This window comes from Hemitrygon akajei, chromosome 23, assembly GCF_048418815.1.
Source record: "Hemitrygon akajei chromosome 23, sHemAka1.3, whole genome shotgun sequence".
Lineage (NCBI taxonomy): Eukaryota > Metazoa > Chordata > Chondrichthyes > Myliobatiformes > Dasyatidae > Hemitrygon > Hemitrygon akajei.
In genome coordinates, this window is record NC_133146.1 from 7,745,839 (window position 1) to 7,764,832 (window position 18,994).

General features: G+C 46.0%; 1 protein-coding gene and 1 long non-coding RNA gene across 5 annotated transcripts in view; one reads left to right on the plus strand and one right to left on the minus strand.

Moving 5' to 3' along the window:
* The window catches only part of sema4gb (sema domain, immunoglobulin domain (Ig), transmembrane domain (TM) and short cytoplasmic domain, (semaphorin) 4Gb), a 237,962-nt gene that overhangs the window by 97,926 nt on the left and 121,042 nt on the right, over positions 1-18,994 (minus strand). For all 4 annotated transcript variants that reach the window (XR_012096070.1, XM_073026894.1, XM_073026896.1 and 1 more), the window contains exons 7-8: positions 15,950-16,066; positions 5,850-6,004 (exon numbers count right to left, since the gene is read on the minus strand). Coding sequence is in view for 3 of the 4 variants with exons in the window: in XM_073026894.1 (XP_072882995.1) it covers positions 5,850-6,004; positions 15,950-16,066 (272 nt within the window). In the remaining variant the exon portion in view is untranslated. The remainder of the gene's footprint in view (positions 1-5,849; positions 6,005-15,949; positions 16,067-18,994) is intronic.
* LOC140715136 (uncharacterized) lies at positions 1,930-18,947 on the plus strand. The gene is made up of 3 exons (XR_012096071.1): positions 1,930-2,026; positions 15,243-15,432; positions 18,765-18,947. It is a non-coding gene; the product is annotated as an uncharacterized lncRNA (long non-coding RNA).

Below are 18,994 nucleotides of genomic sequence, written 5' to 3' on the forward strand. Positions count from 1 at the left end.
TGGGTGGGGTTTTTGATTAGGCTGGCTGCTTAACTGAGGTAGAGAGAATCCACAGAGGGGAGGCTTCTTCCCGTGATGTGCTGAGCCGTGTCTACAACTTTCTGCGGTCACTAAGAACCCAGCAGCAACAAGGTTTGGATATCCCAATACAATGTATTTATCCGGGACCCTGAGGACTCCTGAAAGTACCGTAGATTCCGGATTTTAAGCCGCTACTTTTTTCCCACATTTTGAACAGCTTTGAACTTTGCGGCCTTTAAAACGGAGCGGCTAATACATGATTTTTTTCATGCCACCTCGTAAACATTTTGCCTCATAACAGTAGACCAATAAAATTGATGAGTAGTTCACAGAGGTCCAATGAAATTGTACGATAAATCAAGCGCACTTTCACAATTAAATTATTGTAAATCAGTCATTTGTACTCACCCTCATCAACATGGAAAACACTCGAAGAAAAGCATTGTGCTGCCTTTATGGCAGTTACTTAGTTTATAATATTTTCGCTTAGAAATTCATTTTCTAGTTAAAGTTAGAAGAGTTTTAACTATATTTGTTTTCTGTACTACATCGCGGGATGCTATGACGTCACACCCGGTTTCGCCGCGTCTTGTGGGAAAAATGCCAGTTTGCGATAAAACGGGACGGAGGGAGGGAGCGCATTACGCGAGCGGCTTTGGATCTGAGCGAACGCTGCTTTTAAGTTAAAGGCGATCAATAACTTTTCCTGGTAGGCTGCAGTATATATATTTTTTACCAGTCGTTAGGAGATATTGGAATGTTGTTCAGTAAAGAAGTATACGCAACGTATATTTAAAAGTAGCCGCGTTAAGGGGACGGTTCAAAAAAAAGCATTTGCAATATGTATTTGTTTTTGTTACCATATGGATTTAATTAAAAGTTAAAAAATCCTCACGTGTAATATCTTTCTGTGTAAATATCTCATATTACAACGTGGGACACCTGCGGCCGAAAATCCGGTGCGGCCTAAAATCCGGTGCGGCCTAAAATCTGGTGCGGCCTGTACAATTAAAAAATTGATTTTATTTCTAAAATTAGAGCCAGCGGCTTTTAATCAGGTGCGCTCTGTAGTCCGGAATCTACGGTACATGAGAAACTGTGCTAATAGAAAGAGGAATTTCAAGGCAGCACTGCACCTTGTCCTGCTAGATAGGAGGCTAATAAAGACCTTTAAGATAGTGTATGTTTATATTGAACTCAATGACACATTAAGCAACATTGTCCAATATTAAACCACGCAGGGGCAAGGACAAGGAAATCTGAATTCTCTCCATGTGACGGAGAGACCCACCCTACCAAATGCCTGCAGATTATTGGTTGCTTTCCACTTATCTCACAGATAGACACAGTCAACAGCACAAAGAGCAAAGTGCAACATGCCTCAAAGCACATTGAAGTTGCTGTTTCGAAATCACAGAAAAGGTCATTTTGATCTTCACCCTGGAGGTTTCAATAGACAGTGTTGATTTAACAATCTCCCACGCGCCCAGAGCCACTGCATTTAATCGAGAGCTACTCACATTGTTTGAACAATGCAACCACTCACACTGCATCGGCCGGCCTCTACCCCACCTGAGGACCCAGCAGTACAGACAACCCCTTCGAACATCGTACTCCACTCCAACAGTCGCAATACTACTACTGTAGGCTTTCACAACTAACACGTCGTGAGGCCTTTCAAGTTTAAGAAAACTGTAACATTTATTGAACTCCAAGACCTGAAGACAAAGCACACTAAAATCCTCTATTTAATTACCTTATCACGTCAGACCAGACACTAAAGTGAACCCAGCTCAATGTTGGTGGCTGGTCTGACGTGATAAGGTAGATCAAATCAGTGAGGTCTGTGCTGGGCAGTGCCCTGGCACCAACACAGCAAGCCCACAACTCATTAACCCTGACTACCATATACGTCAGAGCTCCAGAGGAAGCCACGGGCTCAGGGGGAGAGAAAACAGAAACTCCTTACAAACAGCAACGGAAATTGACGGTGCCTATCCATGAGGTAAGGAGAAAGCAGCCAATAATCTGCATGAATTAACCACGCTGGAGGTGTGAAGCATCGTGCTAACCACTACACAACTGTGCCACCCCAGAGGATATTAGTAACGTTCCACAGAGTCTGAATAAGCCAGAAATGGCATGGTCGCTGATACCTGTGTTTTCAATTCCAATCCTTACTGAAAAGAAAATCTGGAATAGACTTAGCACAGGAAGGGGCAGGCCCTCCAGCCCACAGTACTGTGCCAAGCTGACTAAGCTTTATCTCCTAATCTCTTGTCTCTGTGCACGGTCCCTATCCCACCATTCTCTGTAAATATGTTTGCCTATGCAAGAGCCTCACAGACAGTTCTGTTGTATCTGGCTCCATCAACACCCACAGACGCCGCCACACACTCCCCTCGCACTTCACCTTTCAACCCTGCTATGTGCTTCATTTATCTCTCAGATAATTATATAGAAACTTACCTTAGGTCTTCCTTCACTCCACAGAAAACAACCCAAGTTTGGAAAACATCTCATTATATCGCATGCCCTCTAATCCAGGCTGTGCCCTGTTAAACCTATTCTGCACCCTCTCCCCAGCCTCAGCATCCTTCCTGTAGTGGGGCGATCAGAACCGAATACAATTCTCCGGTTTTATAAAACTTCCCCAATCCTGAACGCAGTGCCTTGACTAACAAGGGCGAGAGTGCCACGTGACCTCTTTTCCACCCCATCGACTTGTGAAGCTGCTTTCTCAGGAAGCTCCCACCTAGACCCAAAATTCATAAGCGACAAGGATGTCCCTGGAACTGGAGGATCTGAGTCACAGGGGAAGGTTTTTCCCTAGAGCACAGGAGATCTGGCAGAGGCGTACAAAATTAGGAGGGATACAGGCAGGCTTTCATCCCCTCAGGCTGGATGAGCCTAGAATTAGAGAGCATGGGTGAAGGGTGAAAGGTGAAAAGTTTAAGGGGAGCGCGAGGAGGAAATCCTTCACTCAGAGCGCGGTGAGTGTGTAATAGGCTGCCAGCAGAAGTGGTGGATACAGGTTTAATTTTAACATTTAAGATAAATGTGGATAGGTACATGGATGTGAGGAGCATAAAGGGCGATCAGATCAGGCAGAAGAACAGTTTGGCATGGACTAGATGGGCCAAAGAGCCTGTTTCTGGGCTGTATGTCTCTATGACTCTGTCCCTCTATACATCATCACTGTTATGAATCCTGTCATTAACTGTGAAATTCCCTCCACCGCTGATACCTGTAGTGTATCATTTCAGCATTTCAATATTTCAGTAACATTGGAGTAATAGTGTAAATATATTGTTTGTTCAAACATTCCTTGTTTGTTTACATAATTCATTATGGGTTATATGTAAAAGTACGCAAATGGCATACATAATTACGCCAACACGTCATATGGGAAGGGGAACGCCTCACTAAAAAAAATCTAAGTAGGCAAATATCCTGGCTCCTGTGTTTTCCTCTCGATTAGTTTCTAGAGTTACAAAGCAAGACAGCACCCACCACTCCGTGTAACAAAAAATCTTGCCCCACACATCTCCTTCCAACTTTCCCCCTCTCACTTTAAATGCAAACCCTCCGGATCTTCCCAAGTGCAGAACTCACCCTTGCTACATATATTTGTAAAGTTACTCTTTCCTTGTGGTGCAAGCTCAGAATCCTTGTACTCAGGACGTGTCCTTGGTAATCCTCTGTTCATAGCTGCTTCTTATCAGTTTGAACACGCTGATACCAGATCCATTTTTCATGACTCAGTTATGGTTTAGAGAAAACCACAGTAAATCATCCATCAAAGCACAAAGCAGAAAGTTATGAATTCCTCAGCAATGTGTTAAATGTTATCATGAATTATTTTAACCAAAAAGGTCATGAAGAGAAACTCAAAGCCAAACGGAGTGGCCGTGGATAAGTTGGTGTCAGCAGCATAGTGACACTCGTGGGCGGCCCAGCAAAAACCTTGCTGATTTGATTTGACAGAAAGTGAAACATTTCACTGCATGTTTCGACGGGCATGTGAGATATAAAGCTAATGAGTTAAAGCTTTTCCAAGGATCGTCACCTAGTCGTGGTGGACAGGCTTGTGAGATCCTGAGTATGATGCTGTCTGGAGCTTAGCTCCTGATAGGGTCACCCATGGCGGTAAGGTCAAAGGGCAATCCAACCAAGACCAAAGCGGTGGAGCTGGCGGAAGATGATGACACATCACCATGGCAGAGAAGGTGGAGGGAGGCTGCATCAGTGAGGGGTCCCCAGTCCTCCTGCACTCCATGCCACTGGACTCCGACCCCGATCTGTCAGGGCCTGTGCATCAGCCTCCCCATGTTAAACAACGTCACACACAGGCGTTCTCCATTAAGGGAACGCAACGCTTTAGGAAAACATCATAGTCATCTTGAGCAATCACACTACTACTGTTAATCTTTTAAAACTCCGTCACACTTGTGGATACAAAACTGTGAATTACTGGCTGTAACGTGACTGAGTGCAGAATGCTATAGTTGCTGGAAAATCTGCAATAAAGCCATAAAGAGCTGAAAATATTCATAAGGTAAGGCAGCATCCACAGAGGTGAAATAACTTTTAAGGTCACTGACCTTTCATATGGTCATTTGTAACTTGAGCAATGGGGCAAAATTGGCTGCTGATGCTGGAAATGTGGAGCAGTTCAGGCAGCATCTATGCAGGGAAATGGACAATCAATTGCTAGTTCAAGGAAATATTGAATTAATAGAGTTCAATCTGGAAAAATGAGAAGAAAGAACAAATTTGAAGGCAGGGTTAATGGCAGGATTCTTAGCAGTGCAGAAGAACCGAGGGACCCTGAGGTTCACATTCATACACCACTCAAAATTGCCACACACAATTTGACAGATGGTTAAGAAGGTGTTTGGTGTGCTGGCCTTCATTAGTTCGGGAACTGAGTTAGGTATTAGGTAACTGAGTTAAGAACCGTGAGGTAATGTTGCAGCTTTATAACTCCGGTTAGACCACACTTTGAGTATTGTGTTCATTTCTGGTCACCTCATTATAGGAAGGATGTGGAAGGTATAGAAACGGTGCAGAGGAGATTTACCAAGATACTGCCTGGATTGGACAGTTTTATGAGGAGAGGGTGAGAAAACTGGCCTTTTCTCTTTAGACCAAAGAAGGATGAGAGACAGCTTGTTTGAGGTGAATAAGGTAAAAGGTATTGTTAGAGCAGACAACCAATGCCTTTTTGCCCAGGCTGGAAATGGCTAATACAAGGAGGCATCATCTTAAGCTGATTGGAGGAAAGTAAAGGGGGATGTCAGAGGTATTTTTTTTGTTACTCAGAGTGGGCAGTGCAGGGGTCCTGCAGATACATGAGGGACATGTAAGACAATCTTAGAAAGGCACACGGATGAAAGAAAAATGGAGGATTATGTGGAGCCTAACTGATCTTGGAGTAGGTTAAAAGGTGAACACATTGTGAGTCCGCACTGTGCATACTGCTCTATGTTCCATCAATCAAAAATTGATCTGTTCAATATCTCCTTTAAAGTACCACTCAAAGTAACACAACAGAAGGACAATAAACTTCAACACTTAGTGCCACTTCAAGACCAGTGAGATATTTGTGTTTTCTTGATGAGACAATACTGAAAGTAACTTCATGTTCTGCCTTCCAAGTCAACTGATTCAGTGGTTCAGTTGTCCCTGAATCTACCCAGGTTTTGTCCTCATTTCCCTAGAGCGGAAAGTGGCAATGGAGGTTGACACAACATTGCGCCTGTGCATAGATCCATGCTTTTCATAACCTGTTACACTGTGCTCCATCACCACAGGCATCCTCTTACCTTGCAAATCCGGGCCACCCTGGTCACCAGCGGCTTTCCATTAAATGCATTCTCTTCCCTCAGCTTCTCCGTGAAGAACAGGTAAATCTTGTCGTCGTCACCCACAGAGCTGTTGACACTCTCCCTCAGTAACACTGAGTCGATGAAGTCTGGCTCTGGAATGAAGAGAGAGAGCAGTGAGCACGCGTAAGAGTCGCTGACTGAGACAAACGCACGAGACACATCAACAGAGGCTGTGAGTGGTGGGTGTGGACCAGCACAGACTCCTTTAAGAGCCAGTCTCATCCCATTCCCAGCGTTCTGTTTCCATTTCACTGAGGTGGATTCAGTGGCTATCCCTCCCCACCATCAGCAGGTGCTGCCTCAAGAAAGTTACATCCATCACCAGGCCAATCCAGATGGTACCTACAGCAGGTACTGACTCAAGATGGCAACATCTGACATCACCGATCCCCACCATCCAGCCCATTCCATCTTCTTGCATCTACCATTGGGCAGGAGGTACAGAGGCCTGAAGTTCCACCCCATAGATTCAGAACAGCTGCTTCCCTTCAACTATTTGATTCTTGAACCAACGGGTTCAACCCTAATCAGCAGAGTACAGCCAAGTTCTGATCACCTGCACTAAAATGGACCTTGTCTTTTTTGTTATGATAGTGTTCCTCTTGTAAAACTTGTAATCAATATAAATTTATGTTTTTCTTGTAAATGCCAGTAGGTACCTGTGACACTGATGTTTTTTTATTGCGCCTGTACTTGTGTATATAGCAATAAACTTGACTTTGTCTTTGATTTTAAACTCGGGACTCTGAACCAGGACAATGAAATGAAGACATAAGAAAGCGGAGATGCTGTAATCTGCAATAATCTGCCAGAAGAGCTCAGCTCAGAGCTCGGAGAAGTTGTTACCCAGTCTGGCAGTCCTAGTCTTCCTGCCGTAGGTGTCAAAGAGACTGTGGGATGGGTGTAGGGATGCTCAGCAATGCCTCAGGCCCTTCGTCGGCAACGCTCCCAGTAAATGGGGAAATAGGGAGGAGGGATCCTGTGTGCAGTTTTTACTGTCCTCTGTAGGGTCTTGCCGTCCAATGCCTTGCAGCTTCTGTACCACACAATGATGCAGTCAGACAGAACAATTGCACCGGTGTTCCTGTAGGAAGTTGTTATGGGGACAGGGAGCCTCGCACACCCCAGGAAGTGTAGACGCTGCTGTGACCAGTGAGGAGGTGTTGTGGGTCCAGGTTAGATCATCCGCTATTTGCACACCAACGAACTTTGTGCTCTTCACTCTCTCCACGGCAGAGCCATTCAGGTGCACTGGAGAGTGGTCAACCTGCATTTTACTCGTGTCTATAATCATCTCTTTAGTCTTGTCGACGTTGAGACTCAGGTCGCTCTCTCCATTTGACAAGCCTGTCTACCTCCTCTCTGTACCAGACTCATCATTGTTGCTGATGAGGCCCATCAGTGAACTTGAGGATGTGGCTGGAGATGAACCGGGCAGGGCAGTTGAGAGCCAGCAGTGGACTGAACACACAACCCTGGGGGCACCAGTGCTCAGCATGACTTAGCTTGAGGTGTTGCTGCCAACTCAGACTGACTGGGGTCTTTCCGTCAAGAAGTTACAGAGAGGAGCGTTGAGTCCCAGCGAGGACAGTTTATCCACCAGCCCCTGAGGTATGATTGTATCAAACACTGAGCTGAAATCGATGAACATCCTGGTCTATAATGCATCGTTTTCTAGGTGGGACGGGATGGTGAGGAGGACCAATGCCACGGCAATATCAGTGGATTGGTTTGACTGGTGGGCAAACTGGAAAAGATCCTATGTAGCTGGAAGCTGGGATTTTGGAAGATTCAATATCAACTGCTCAACTGTCAGACAGACAGACAGACAGACAGACAGACAGACATACTTTATTGATCCCGAGGGAAATTGGGTTTCATTACAGCCGCACCAACCAAGAATAGTGTAGAAATATAGCAATATGAAACCATAAACAATTAAATAATAATAAGTAAGTTATGCCAAGTGGAAATTAGTCCAGGACCAGCCTATTGGCTCAGGGTGTCTGACACTCTGAGGGAGGAGTTGTAGAGTTTGATGGCCACGGGCAGGAATTACTTCCTATGACGCTCAGTGTTACATCTCGGTGGAATGAGTCTCTGGCTGAATGTACTCCTGTGCCTAACCAGTACATTATGGAGTGGATGGGAGACATTGTCCAAGATGGCATGCAACTTGGACAGCATCCTCTTTACAGACACCACCATCAGAGAGTCCAGTTCCACCCCCACAACATCACTGGCCTTGTGAATGAGTTTGTTGATTCTGTTGGTGTCTGCTACCCTCAGCCTGCTGCCTCAGCACACAACAGCAAACATGATAGCACTGGCCACCACAGACTCGTAGAACATCCTCAGCATCGTCCGGCAGATGTTAAAGGACCTCAGTTTCCTCAGGAAATGGAGACGACTCTGCCCCTTCTTGTAGACAGCCTCAGTGTTCTTTGACCAGTCCAGTTCATGATTGATAAAGTGAGTCCAGTGGGCAGTAATCATTCCAGCCAGTTGCCATTGTTCTCTGGCCACTGGAATGACGGTGGCTACCTTGAAGCCTGCAGGGACACTGGACTATTTCAGAGAGATGTCCATTAACACAATGATTTCATCCTGAGTTGTTAGATGAGTTGTAGTGTTTAGGAGAGCTTCCATCATCGGCATTTCCAAACCGGATCTGTGGCACGGTTTTCCTGCCCAGGAGGCTCGGCCAAAGTCAGGAATAATGCATAAATAACAGTAGCAAATTCACTGGAAGACGACAAAGACAAGATGAATAAAGACAAAGAAACTGTGAGTACTAAACTGAAAACTCAAAGTAGACAGAGAGGGAAATTTCCTGACAAGAGCAGCTTATGACACGGTACGATTTATGGTGTGAGAATGAAACTACAAAAATAGCTAAACTACACAGGGCGATACAGTGGCATAGCAGTCAGCACGCTGCCTTACAGTACGCCGGATGTAAGATCGGAGTTCGATTCCCGCTGTTGTCTGTACGGATTTTACAGTACGCCGGGTGTAAGATCGGAGTTCGATTCCCACTGTTGTCTGTATGGGTTTTACAGTACACCGGGTGTAAGATCGGGGTTCGATTCCTACTGTTGTCTGTATGGGTTTTACAGTACGCCGGGCGTAAGATCGGAGTTCGACTCCCGCTGTTGTCTGTATAGATTTTACAGTACGCCGGGTGTAAGATCGGGGTTCGATTCCTACTGTTGTCTGTATGGATTTTACAGTACACCGGGTGTAAGATCGGGGTTCGATTCCCGCTGTTGTCTGTACGGATTTTACAGTACGCCGGGTGTAAGATCGGGGTTCGATTCCCGCTGTTGTCTGTACGGATTTTACAGTATGCCGGCTGTAAGATCGGAGTTCGATTCCTACTGTTGTCTGTACGGATTTTACAGTACGCCGGGTGTAAGATCAGGGTTCGATTCCCGCTGCAGTCTGTACGGATTTTACAGTACACCGGGTGTAAGATCGGGGTTCGATTCCCGCTGTTGTCTGTACGGATTTTACAGTACGCCGGGTGTAAGATCGGAGTTCGATTCCCACTGTTGTCTGTATGGATTTTACAGTATGCCGGATGTAAGATCAGGGTTCGATTCCCGCTGTTGTCTGTACGGATTTTACAGTACGCCGGTTGTAAGATCAGGGTTCGATTCCCGCTGTTGTCTGTAAGGATTTTACAGTACGCCGGTTGTAAGATCAGGGTTCGATTCCCGCTGTTGTCTGTAAGGATTTTACAGTACGCCGGGTGTAAGATCGGAGTTCGATTCCCGCTGTTGTCTGTACGGATTTTACAGTACGCCGGTTGTAAGATCAGGGTTCGATTCCCGCTGTTGTCTGTATGGGTTTTACAGTACGCCGGTTGTAAGATCAGGGTTCGATTCCCGCTGTTGTCTGTAAGGATTTTACAGTACACCGGGTGTAAGATCGGAGTTCGATTCCCGCTGTTGTCTGTACGGATTTTACAGTACGCCGGGTGTAAGATCGGAGTTCGATTCCCGCTGTTGTCTGTAAGGATTTTACAGTACGCCGGGCGTAAGATCGGAGTTCGATTCCCGCTGTTGTCTGTATGGATTTTACAGTACGCCGGGTGTAAGATCGGAGTTCGATTCCTGCTGTTGTCTGTAAGGATAGTGTACATTCTCCCCATGACCGTGTGGGTTTGCCCCGGGTAAAAGCTCTACAGCTTCATGATCACCTGGTTGTGCACAGCTCCAGGGGCCCAGGGTGGATTCTGACGTCTGATTTGTACACTCCCCAATGACCAAGCGAGACTCTTCCAGAGGTGCTCTGTTTGCTCCCAACATCCCAAAGAGGTCAAATGGCCATTGGAAATCAGCCCTAGTATTTGTAGATAGTAAGGGGATTGTTGGACCGTAGAACATTGCCTTAGATGTGTCTATCTAAGAGCCTTTTAAACTCCTCTGGTCTGTCTGCTGCCATCACCATCCAGGCACAGTCCGCTCTCTCACCTGCCCGGCACATCTTCAAATGTACCTCCCCCCCACCACTTACGTTCTGGCAACTCATCATCAATGTTAATCGATTTAATTCCCCTGCTGCTGCAATGGGACTGGATCCCACACCTTTCACTCTGGCCTCAGGAGTACTACTGCAGACAAAGAATGTCTTTCCGTTCTTCGTGCACGGCCCAGAATTGGAAATGAGAGCACTACAATTAATCCGGATTCTGGTTGGAAACTCATGTCGAGGGCCAGCCTACAGCCTGCTGGATAAGGCTGGGCCTCAGCTCAAACACGACGTGAAAGGGGAGCACTTCACACTATCGTCTGATAGGCTTGGCTTTGGGAGCCTCACACTCAGCTCCGGGCTCAGGAATGTCTCTGCTGTGCACAGAGACTAATAATGTGATCAGCTAAATCACAAAGGAAACATTAAACAGATATTCACAAGGGCAAATGTGCTCAGAGAGAGTCAGAGGAAGGGGATTACACTATCTCCCTTTGAACAGAGCTTCCCCAGAGAAGAGCATTACTAAAACTACCCTTAATTACACAGATAACCCAATCTTATCATATATTTAAACTCAAATATAATTACATAAAATTATACCAGTTTTCTACTACAGCATATTTTCATTTCATGTGTTTAGTGTCGAATCCATCATTTCCTCTATCATTTATCTTTGAAACCATTATCCAATTAATTACTTCATCCACATGCACATTGTCCACACTTCCGGATTTACTCTCCTTTCAAGAGTGTATCGCACTCCCTTTTAAAAGTTACTGATGATGATATGGCTCTGTAGGCTATGTAGAAGAGTCCATGTTCCAAGCTTCCCTGGTAATGCTCTTGAACTCTTCCTTCAGTACGCTGACACCTGCATTGGTGCTGCTTCCTGCACCCATGCTGAGCTTGTCAATTAAATCAACTTTGTCTCCGACTTCCACCCTGCCCTTTAAGTTCACTTGATCCATTTCTGACACGTCCCTCCCCTTTCTAGCTTTCAAGGAGCTGGTGGTGGACCTGAGGAGGGCTAAGGCACCGGTGACCCCTGTTTCTATCCAAGGGGTCAGTGTGGACATGGTGGAGGATTACAAATACCTGGAGATACGAATGGACAATAAACTGGACTGGTCAAAGAACACTGAGGCTGTCTACAAGAAGGGTCAGAGCCGTCTCTATTTCCTGAGGAGACTGAGGTCCTTTAACATCTGCCGGACGATGCTGAGGATGTTCTATGAGTCTGTGGTGGTCAGTGCTATCATGTTTGCTGTTGTGTGCTGGGCAGCAGGCTGAGGGTAGCAGACACCAACAGAATCAACAAACTCATTCGTAAGGCCAGTGATGTTGTGGGGGTGGAACTGGACTCTCTGACGGTGGTGTCTGAAAAGAGGATGCTGTCCAAGTTGCATGCCATCTTGGACAATGACTCCCATCCACTCCATAATGTACTGGTTAGGCACAGGAGTACATTCAGCCAGAGACTCATTCCATCGAGATGTAACACTGAGCGTCATAGGAAGTCATTCCTGCCTGTGACCATCAAACTTTACAACTCCTCCCTTGGAGTGTCAGACACCCTGAGCCAATAGGCTGGTCCTGGACTTATTTCCACTTGGCATAATTTACCTATTATTATTTAATTATTTATGGTTTTATATTGCTATATTTCTACACTATTCTTGGTTGGTGCGACTGTAACGAAACACAATTTCCCTCCGGATCAATAAAGTCTGTCTGTCTGTCTGTCTTCCTCTTTTGAGACAAACTGTCAACCAACATCTTCTGTAAACCCAACACTTCCCATGATAATATTGACTATGCCTCTTCCCTCTGTGAACATGCTATTCCCTTTTCTCAGTTCCTTTGCCTGTTCCCAGGATAAGGCTTTCTTTACCAGGACATCAGAGAGGACAAAGGACAGGGTCTCCCTTCCTCCATTATTGATGCTACACTCACTCACATTCACGAACATCCACACTCACCCCATCTTCCCATCGCCTTAACAGGGATAGAGTTCCTCTTGTCCTCACCTACCACTCCCTGAACCTCCACATCCAACTCATCATCCTCCTCAACGTCTGCCATCTCCAAAGGCACCCTACCACCAAACTCCCTCCACTTTTTGCAGAGATCACTCGTCCCTCCCCAGCCCCAGCACGATTCCCTTCAGCCTACGTGCTGCACCTACCCATTCACCTCCATTCAGGGCCCCAAACAATCCTTCCAGGCGAGGCACCAGTGCACCTATAAATCTGCTGGGTCATCTGTTGCGTCTGGAGCTCCTGATAAGGACTCCTCTATATCAGTGTGCCCTGTCGTAAGTTGGGGGGCGGTTTGTAAGTACCTCCTTTTCATCCGACAAAAGCGGAACCTCCCAGTGGCCAAGCATTTTAATTCCCATTCCCATTCTGACATATCAGTCCATGGGCTCCTCTTGAAGTTCATCTTGCCAAGATGAAGTCATTCTTGAGGTCGAGGAGCAACACCTTATATTCCATCTCGACAGCCTCCAACCTGATGGAATGAATATCGATTTCCCCTTCCGATAAAACAACTGCTGCCCAACCTCCCCTCTTCTTCTATTCCCCACTCTGTTCTTTTACCTCTTCTTACCTATCACTTCCCCCTGGGTCCCCTCCTCCTTCCCTTTCTCCCATGGTCCACTCTCCTCTCCTATCAGATTCCTTCCTCTCCAGCCCTTTACCTTTCACACACACCTGGTTTTACCTATCAACTTCTAGCCATCCTCCTTCCCTTCCCCCACCTTTTCATTCTGGTCTTCCCTCCATTTCCAGTCCTGATGAAGAGTCTCGGCCCAAAACGTCGACTGTTTATTCATTTCCACAGATGCTGCCTGGCCTGCTGAGTTTCTCCAGCATTTTCTGTGTGTTGCTCTGGATTTCCAGCATCTGCAGACTTTCTCAAGTTTGTGACAATATATATAACGAGAACTTAATCATCTCTCTGCTCCCAGACCTGGGCAACTGGATCCTCAATTTCCTCAGTTACAGACCCCAGTCAGTACAGATTGGCAATGTTTCCTCCACACCAGCGTCTATGTGCTAGGCCACCTGCTCTACTTGCTTTATACCTATCACTGTGTGTGTAAGTACAACTAAATGTGGTAACACTCCAGAAACAGGACCTTTGGCCGAACCATTAACCTACCCGCACTGGGACCATAGCCCTCCATACCTCTGTCATGGGGTAGATCCCAGTCATGTTCCCCTTAAAACTTTCACCTTTCACACTTAGCCCATGACCTCTAGTTCTAGTCTCACCCAACCTAAATGGAAAAAGCCTATCTATAGATATTTACCCTATCTATACCCTTCATAATTTTGTACATCTCTATCAAATCTCCCCTCAGCCTCCACACTCTAGGGAATAAAATCCTGACCTATTCAACCTCCCCTTATAACTCATGTCCTCAAGTTCTGGCAACATCCTTGTAAATTTTCACTGCACTCTTTCAATTTTATTTACATCAGGTAGGTGCCAGCTGGTGACGTAGTGACATCAGCGCTGGACGTCGGGGCGAGAGGTCCCGAGTTCGAATCCAGCTGGTGATCTCTTAAAAAAACTCACTTGGCAGAAGCCACTCCTGTAACTTCCCAATATGTCAGAGCAGCGTGGAAGGAAATCGTCCGCTACCTGGAAATAATTCTGGATGCGACATACCTACCTACTCCAAATTAGGCCTTGACAACTTCAACATAACACCTCACCTCATGCTGTATTTAAGTTTGCTGAGGACCGAATGAAAGATGGTGAAGAACTGGCCTGGGGGGCGGGGGGGGGAGAGGGAGATCTGCCTGAATGGTGTCACAAAAACCTTTCACTGAAAGTCAGCAAGATCAAATATCTGATTATCGGCAACAGAAGGAAGAGGCTGGAGTTCCATGAGGCAGTCCTCATTATGGGATCAGAGGTGGAGAGGGTCGATAACTATAAATTCCTTTGCATTATCAGAGAAACTGTCCTGGGACCGGCATCACAAAGGCACGTCACTGCCTCTGCTTCCTGAGAAGTTTTCCTAGGCTTCGCATGTCAACTAAAAGTTTGACAAACTTGTTTAGATGCAGAGAGGAGAGTATCCTAACTGTTTGCCTCGTGGCCTGGTATGAAAGCAGGCATGGAAAAGTCTGCAGAAAGGGGTGGAAACAGCTGAGTCCGTCACAGGAGAAGCCCACTCCATCATTGAGCAAACTGACATGGAGCATTGCCACAAGAAAGAATCATCCATCATAAGGACCCCCACCACCCAGGCCATGCTCTCCGCTCGTTATTACAATCGGGAAGGAGCTACAGAAGCCTCAGGGACCACACCAGCGGTTCAGGAGCCGCTATTACACTACAATCATCAGGCTCCTGAATCGATTCTGATAACTTCACTCACTACAACACTGTGCTGATTCCACTACCCACGGACTCACTTTCAGGGACTCGATATCTCACAGTCTCAGTATTATTTCTTTATTTGCACAATTTGGTTTATTTTGCACATCAGCTGTTTGTCGGTCTTTATGTGCAGTTTTTCAAAATTCTATAGTATATTTTATTTTTCTCTAAATGCCCACAAGAAAATAAATCTCAGGGTAGCGTATGGGAAGATGTATGTAGTTTGATAATAAATTTGAGACCTTGGATACATATTGCAGTCATTAATATGGAACTGGTTACTCTCAGTGACTGCACTGGAATGAAACTCCAGTTGTAAATGGCCATCAGACAGATGCTGCAAAACAATGTAAATAAGCATAACATTTTTGGAAGAAATTAAACAGAACCAGTTTTTACTTACACAAGAATTCTTTCAGCTCTTGTAATGCGTTTGTTTTCTATATTCTGCAGTACGTTCCAATCTAACACCAGACGCGTTACAGTGTGCACAGACTTGTTAGTAACCGAGCCTCGTGTGAAAGCCCAAACATGCATCGGCTTGCATCGTGCCAAGAGCTGCAAGCCTCTTCTGACAGAGGGCATCAGGAGTTTAACGCAGCCCTCCTGTTGCGGATGTGGTCCAGTGCTCCCGTGAGCTAAGGTAAGGGGACACTGCGACCTTCCGGAATAGAATGTGCTGGAAACATTCGGCTTCTAGGGTTGCTGCCTCCCATGGTCAATCCTGACCTTCAGTGCTGACTGTGTGGAGTTCGCTAGTTCTCCATGGCTGCAAGGGTTTTCCCAGGACATCCGGTTTCCTACCACATCCCAAGGAGGTGCATGTTAGTGGGCTGGTTGGCCTTAAATACCCTTAGTGTGTGGGTGAGTGGTAGAATCTGGGGGGAGTTGATAAGAAATGGTGGGGGGTGGTATGGTATTAATGTAATATTGGTGTAAACTGGGTTGGTACCCACTCGCTACCGAATAGGTCTGTTTGCAAGCTTATTGGCGTTCTTAGAGAGAGAATGCACTCTACTGGAGAGTCATGACCTAGTTCTCTCTCCACGGATGCTACCTGGCTTCCTGAGTGTTTCCTACATTTTCTATTTTTGGTGAAGTTTCGCACCTTCTCTCAGAAAGATGACAGCGTTACTGAATGACTGAACTGTCCTCCTTACCATTCAACAAGTCAGGAATAGAGTCGTCCATCCTGAACGAACGGTCCTGGAAGTTCCGTTTGATATCCGCCTGTCTGCTTTGGAACCCATAGAGCGTGGCAGTGTAGATTTTATTGTCTGTGAGAAAGCAGAATTTGGACATTTGAATCATTAACAATGTTAATGTTCTACTAGAAACTTGAAAACAACTTCAGAAGTGCGTGATTGATCTTGAGAGCTGTAAGGAATAATTCTGGGAAGCAGGTGTTCATGACGGATGGGCAAAGGCTCCTCCAATTTAACCCTTCACTGCCCCGAAATGCCACGGTATTCCATCCTATCAGGGTAATTCCCTGCGTTCCACCCACTGTGCTCCCTGTCTTCTCCACCACCTCAACCTCCGCACCTCTTTGCCTCAGTTCTGATGATGGGTCCCGGACCTCAAACAGATGTTGTCTGACCTGCTGAGTTGTTTCACTTCTTCCTCATTTTATTTCAGACTTCCAGCGTTAATTAAAATTAATTGATTGATTTTCACTCCAGCTGGAATCTTCCACTGACTCACAAAACTGGCATTCTCCCATAACGTAACCTGTTCGTCCCATACACCCTTTAACTCACCCCAGATTTTACCACTCACACACGAGGGGCAATTTTCCAGTGGCCATTTAACCTTCCAGCTCATATGCCGTTGAGATTTGGGAAGCACCAGCAGTCCCAGGGAAAGCCACATGGTCCACATGGATCAAACCCGGATCGTTGGAACTATTGGGCAGTAGTCCTGGCAACTAGTCTAGCGTGACAGCGCCTCCCAAACCCATGACCTCTGCCACCAAGTAGATATTTTCTGCATGGACTTGAGCAAGCATTTGACAAGGTCCCACATGGGAGGATGGTCGGGAAGGTTCAGTTGCTTGGCATTCAGAATGAGGTAGTAAATTGGGTTAGACATTGGCTTTGTGGGAGAAGCCAGAGAGTGGCAGTGGATGGTTGGCTCTCTGACTGGAGACCTGTGACTAGTATAGCTTCCCTGGGATTGCTGCTGGGTCCGTTGTTGTTTATCATCTATATCAACTGTCTAGATGATAATGTGGTTAATAGGATCAGCAAATTTGCAGAGGGACACCAAAATTGGGGCATAGTGGACAGCGAGGAAGACTATGAAAGCTTGCCGTGGGAGCTGGACCATCTGGAAAAGTGGCAGATGGGATCTAATGCAAGTGTGAGCTGTTGCACTTTGGGAAGACCAACCAGGGTAGGTTCAACACGGTGAGCGGAAGGGCACTGAGGAGTGTGGTAGAACAAAGGGATCTGGGAATACAGGTACACAATTCATTGAAAGTCACGACACAGGTAGGTAGAAAGTTTCTGGCACAATGCCTCATAGATCATAAAAACACAGGAGCAGGAGTCAGTCATCTAGCCCGTCAAGCCTGCTCCGCCATTCAATAAGATCATGGCTGATCTGGCCATGGACTCATCTCCACCTACCCGCCTTTTCCCCATAACCCTTAATTCCCCTTAGTACTGAGTGAAGGAGTTGGGATGTTATGTTGAAGTTATATAAGAAACCGGTGAGGCCTAATTTGGAGTAGTTTTGGTACACAGATTTGGTCACCCACCGACAGGAAAGATGTCAAGAAGATTTACAAGGATGTTGCCAGGACTGGTGGACCTGAGTTACATGGAAAGGTTGAATAGGTTAGGACTTCATTCCTTAGAATATGGGAAGATTTGATAGAGCTACGAGGGGTGATTGATATGTTCGTGGCCTAGGGTAGAAGGAGTCAATTTTAGAAGACCTCGCACATTTATTTTTCAACATAGTCCCCTCCTACATTTACACACTTAGTCCAGCGGTCGTGGAGCATACGGATCTTGGACCTCCGGAAAGAGTCCACAGATGGGTGATTGATAAGTTCATGGCCTAAGGTAGAAGGAGATGAGTTATACAGCTCTCGTTGCATGCACATGCAGGTCAACTCTTTGAGTGATTATGCAGAAAGTTTGAAGTTAATAACTCATCTCCTTCTACCCTAGGCCACGAACTTATCAATCACCCCGATGAGTTAGTAACTTCAAACTTTCTGCATAATCACTCAAAGAGTTGAACTGCATGTGCATGTAAAGGGAGCTGTATAACTCATCTCCTTCTACCTTAGGCCACAAACTTATCAATTACCCCTGCTGTGGACACTTTCTGGAGGTCCAAGATCCGTATGCTCCACGACCGCTGGACTAAGTGTGTAAATGTAGGAGGGGACGATGTTGAAAAATAAATGTGCTAGGTTTTCTAAAATTGACTCCTTCTACCTTGGGCCACAAACATAACAATCACCCCGGTATACAAAGTTATGAGGGGTGTAGATAGGTGAAAAGTTTAATGGGAACATGATGGCAACACCTTCACTCAGGGGGTTGTGAGAAAGTGGAGCGAGCTGCCAACGCAAGTGTCTGCAAATCAATTTCCACATTTAAGAGAAGTTTGGACAGGTACACGGATGCTAAGGGTTTGGAGGGCTGTGGTCCCAACACAGGTCAGTGTAGGCAATTTAAATGGTTCAGCATGGACTAGATGGGCTGAAGGGCCTGTTTCTAAGCTGTAGTGTTCTATGACTGTGTGACTGTAAGGAAGGACAAGGACAGCAGGCTCAGGTGAACACCACCTATCCCTCTCCACTCTTCGTTGTGTTGGATTGGGGTTGAAATGGTTGTTTTCCTCATGTTCAACTTTCTCTACGCTTGCTTATATGTTCATGTGGTTACCTGTTTGTCTGTAAATACTCTGTGAGTTTTCAGTAATTGTAGCAGAGCCGGTTCTGTGGTTTCTCTGCAGCCGGCCACACCACTGAACCCAAGAACGTAACACCAGAAGACATCCGGAGCAGAACTGGCCTGTTCAGCACACCGAGTCCACTCTGTCAGTAAATCGTGGCTGACTTGCCTTCCCCCTCAACCCCATTCTCCTGCCTCTTTCACATGTTTGAAGCCCTTACTAATCAATCTTGCTTTAAATATACCCAATGGCCTCCATAGTTGTCTGTGGCAATTAATTCCACAGAACCA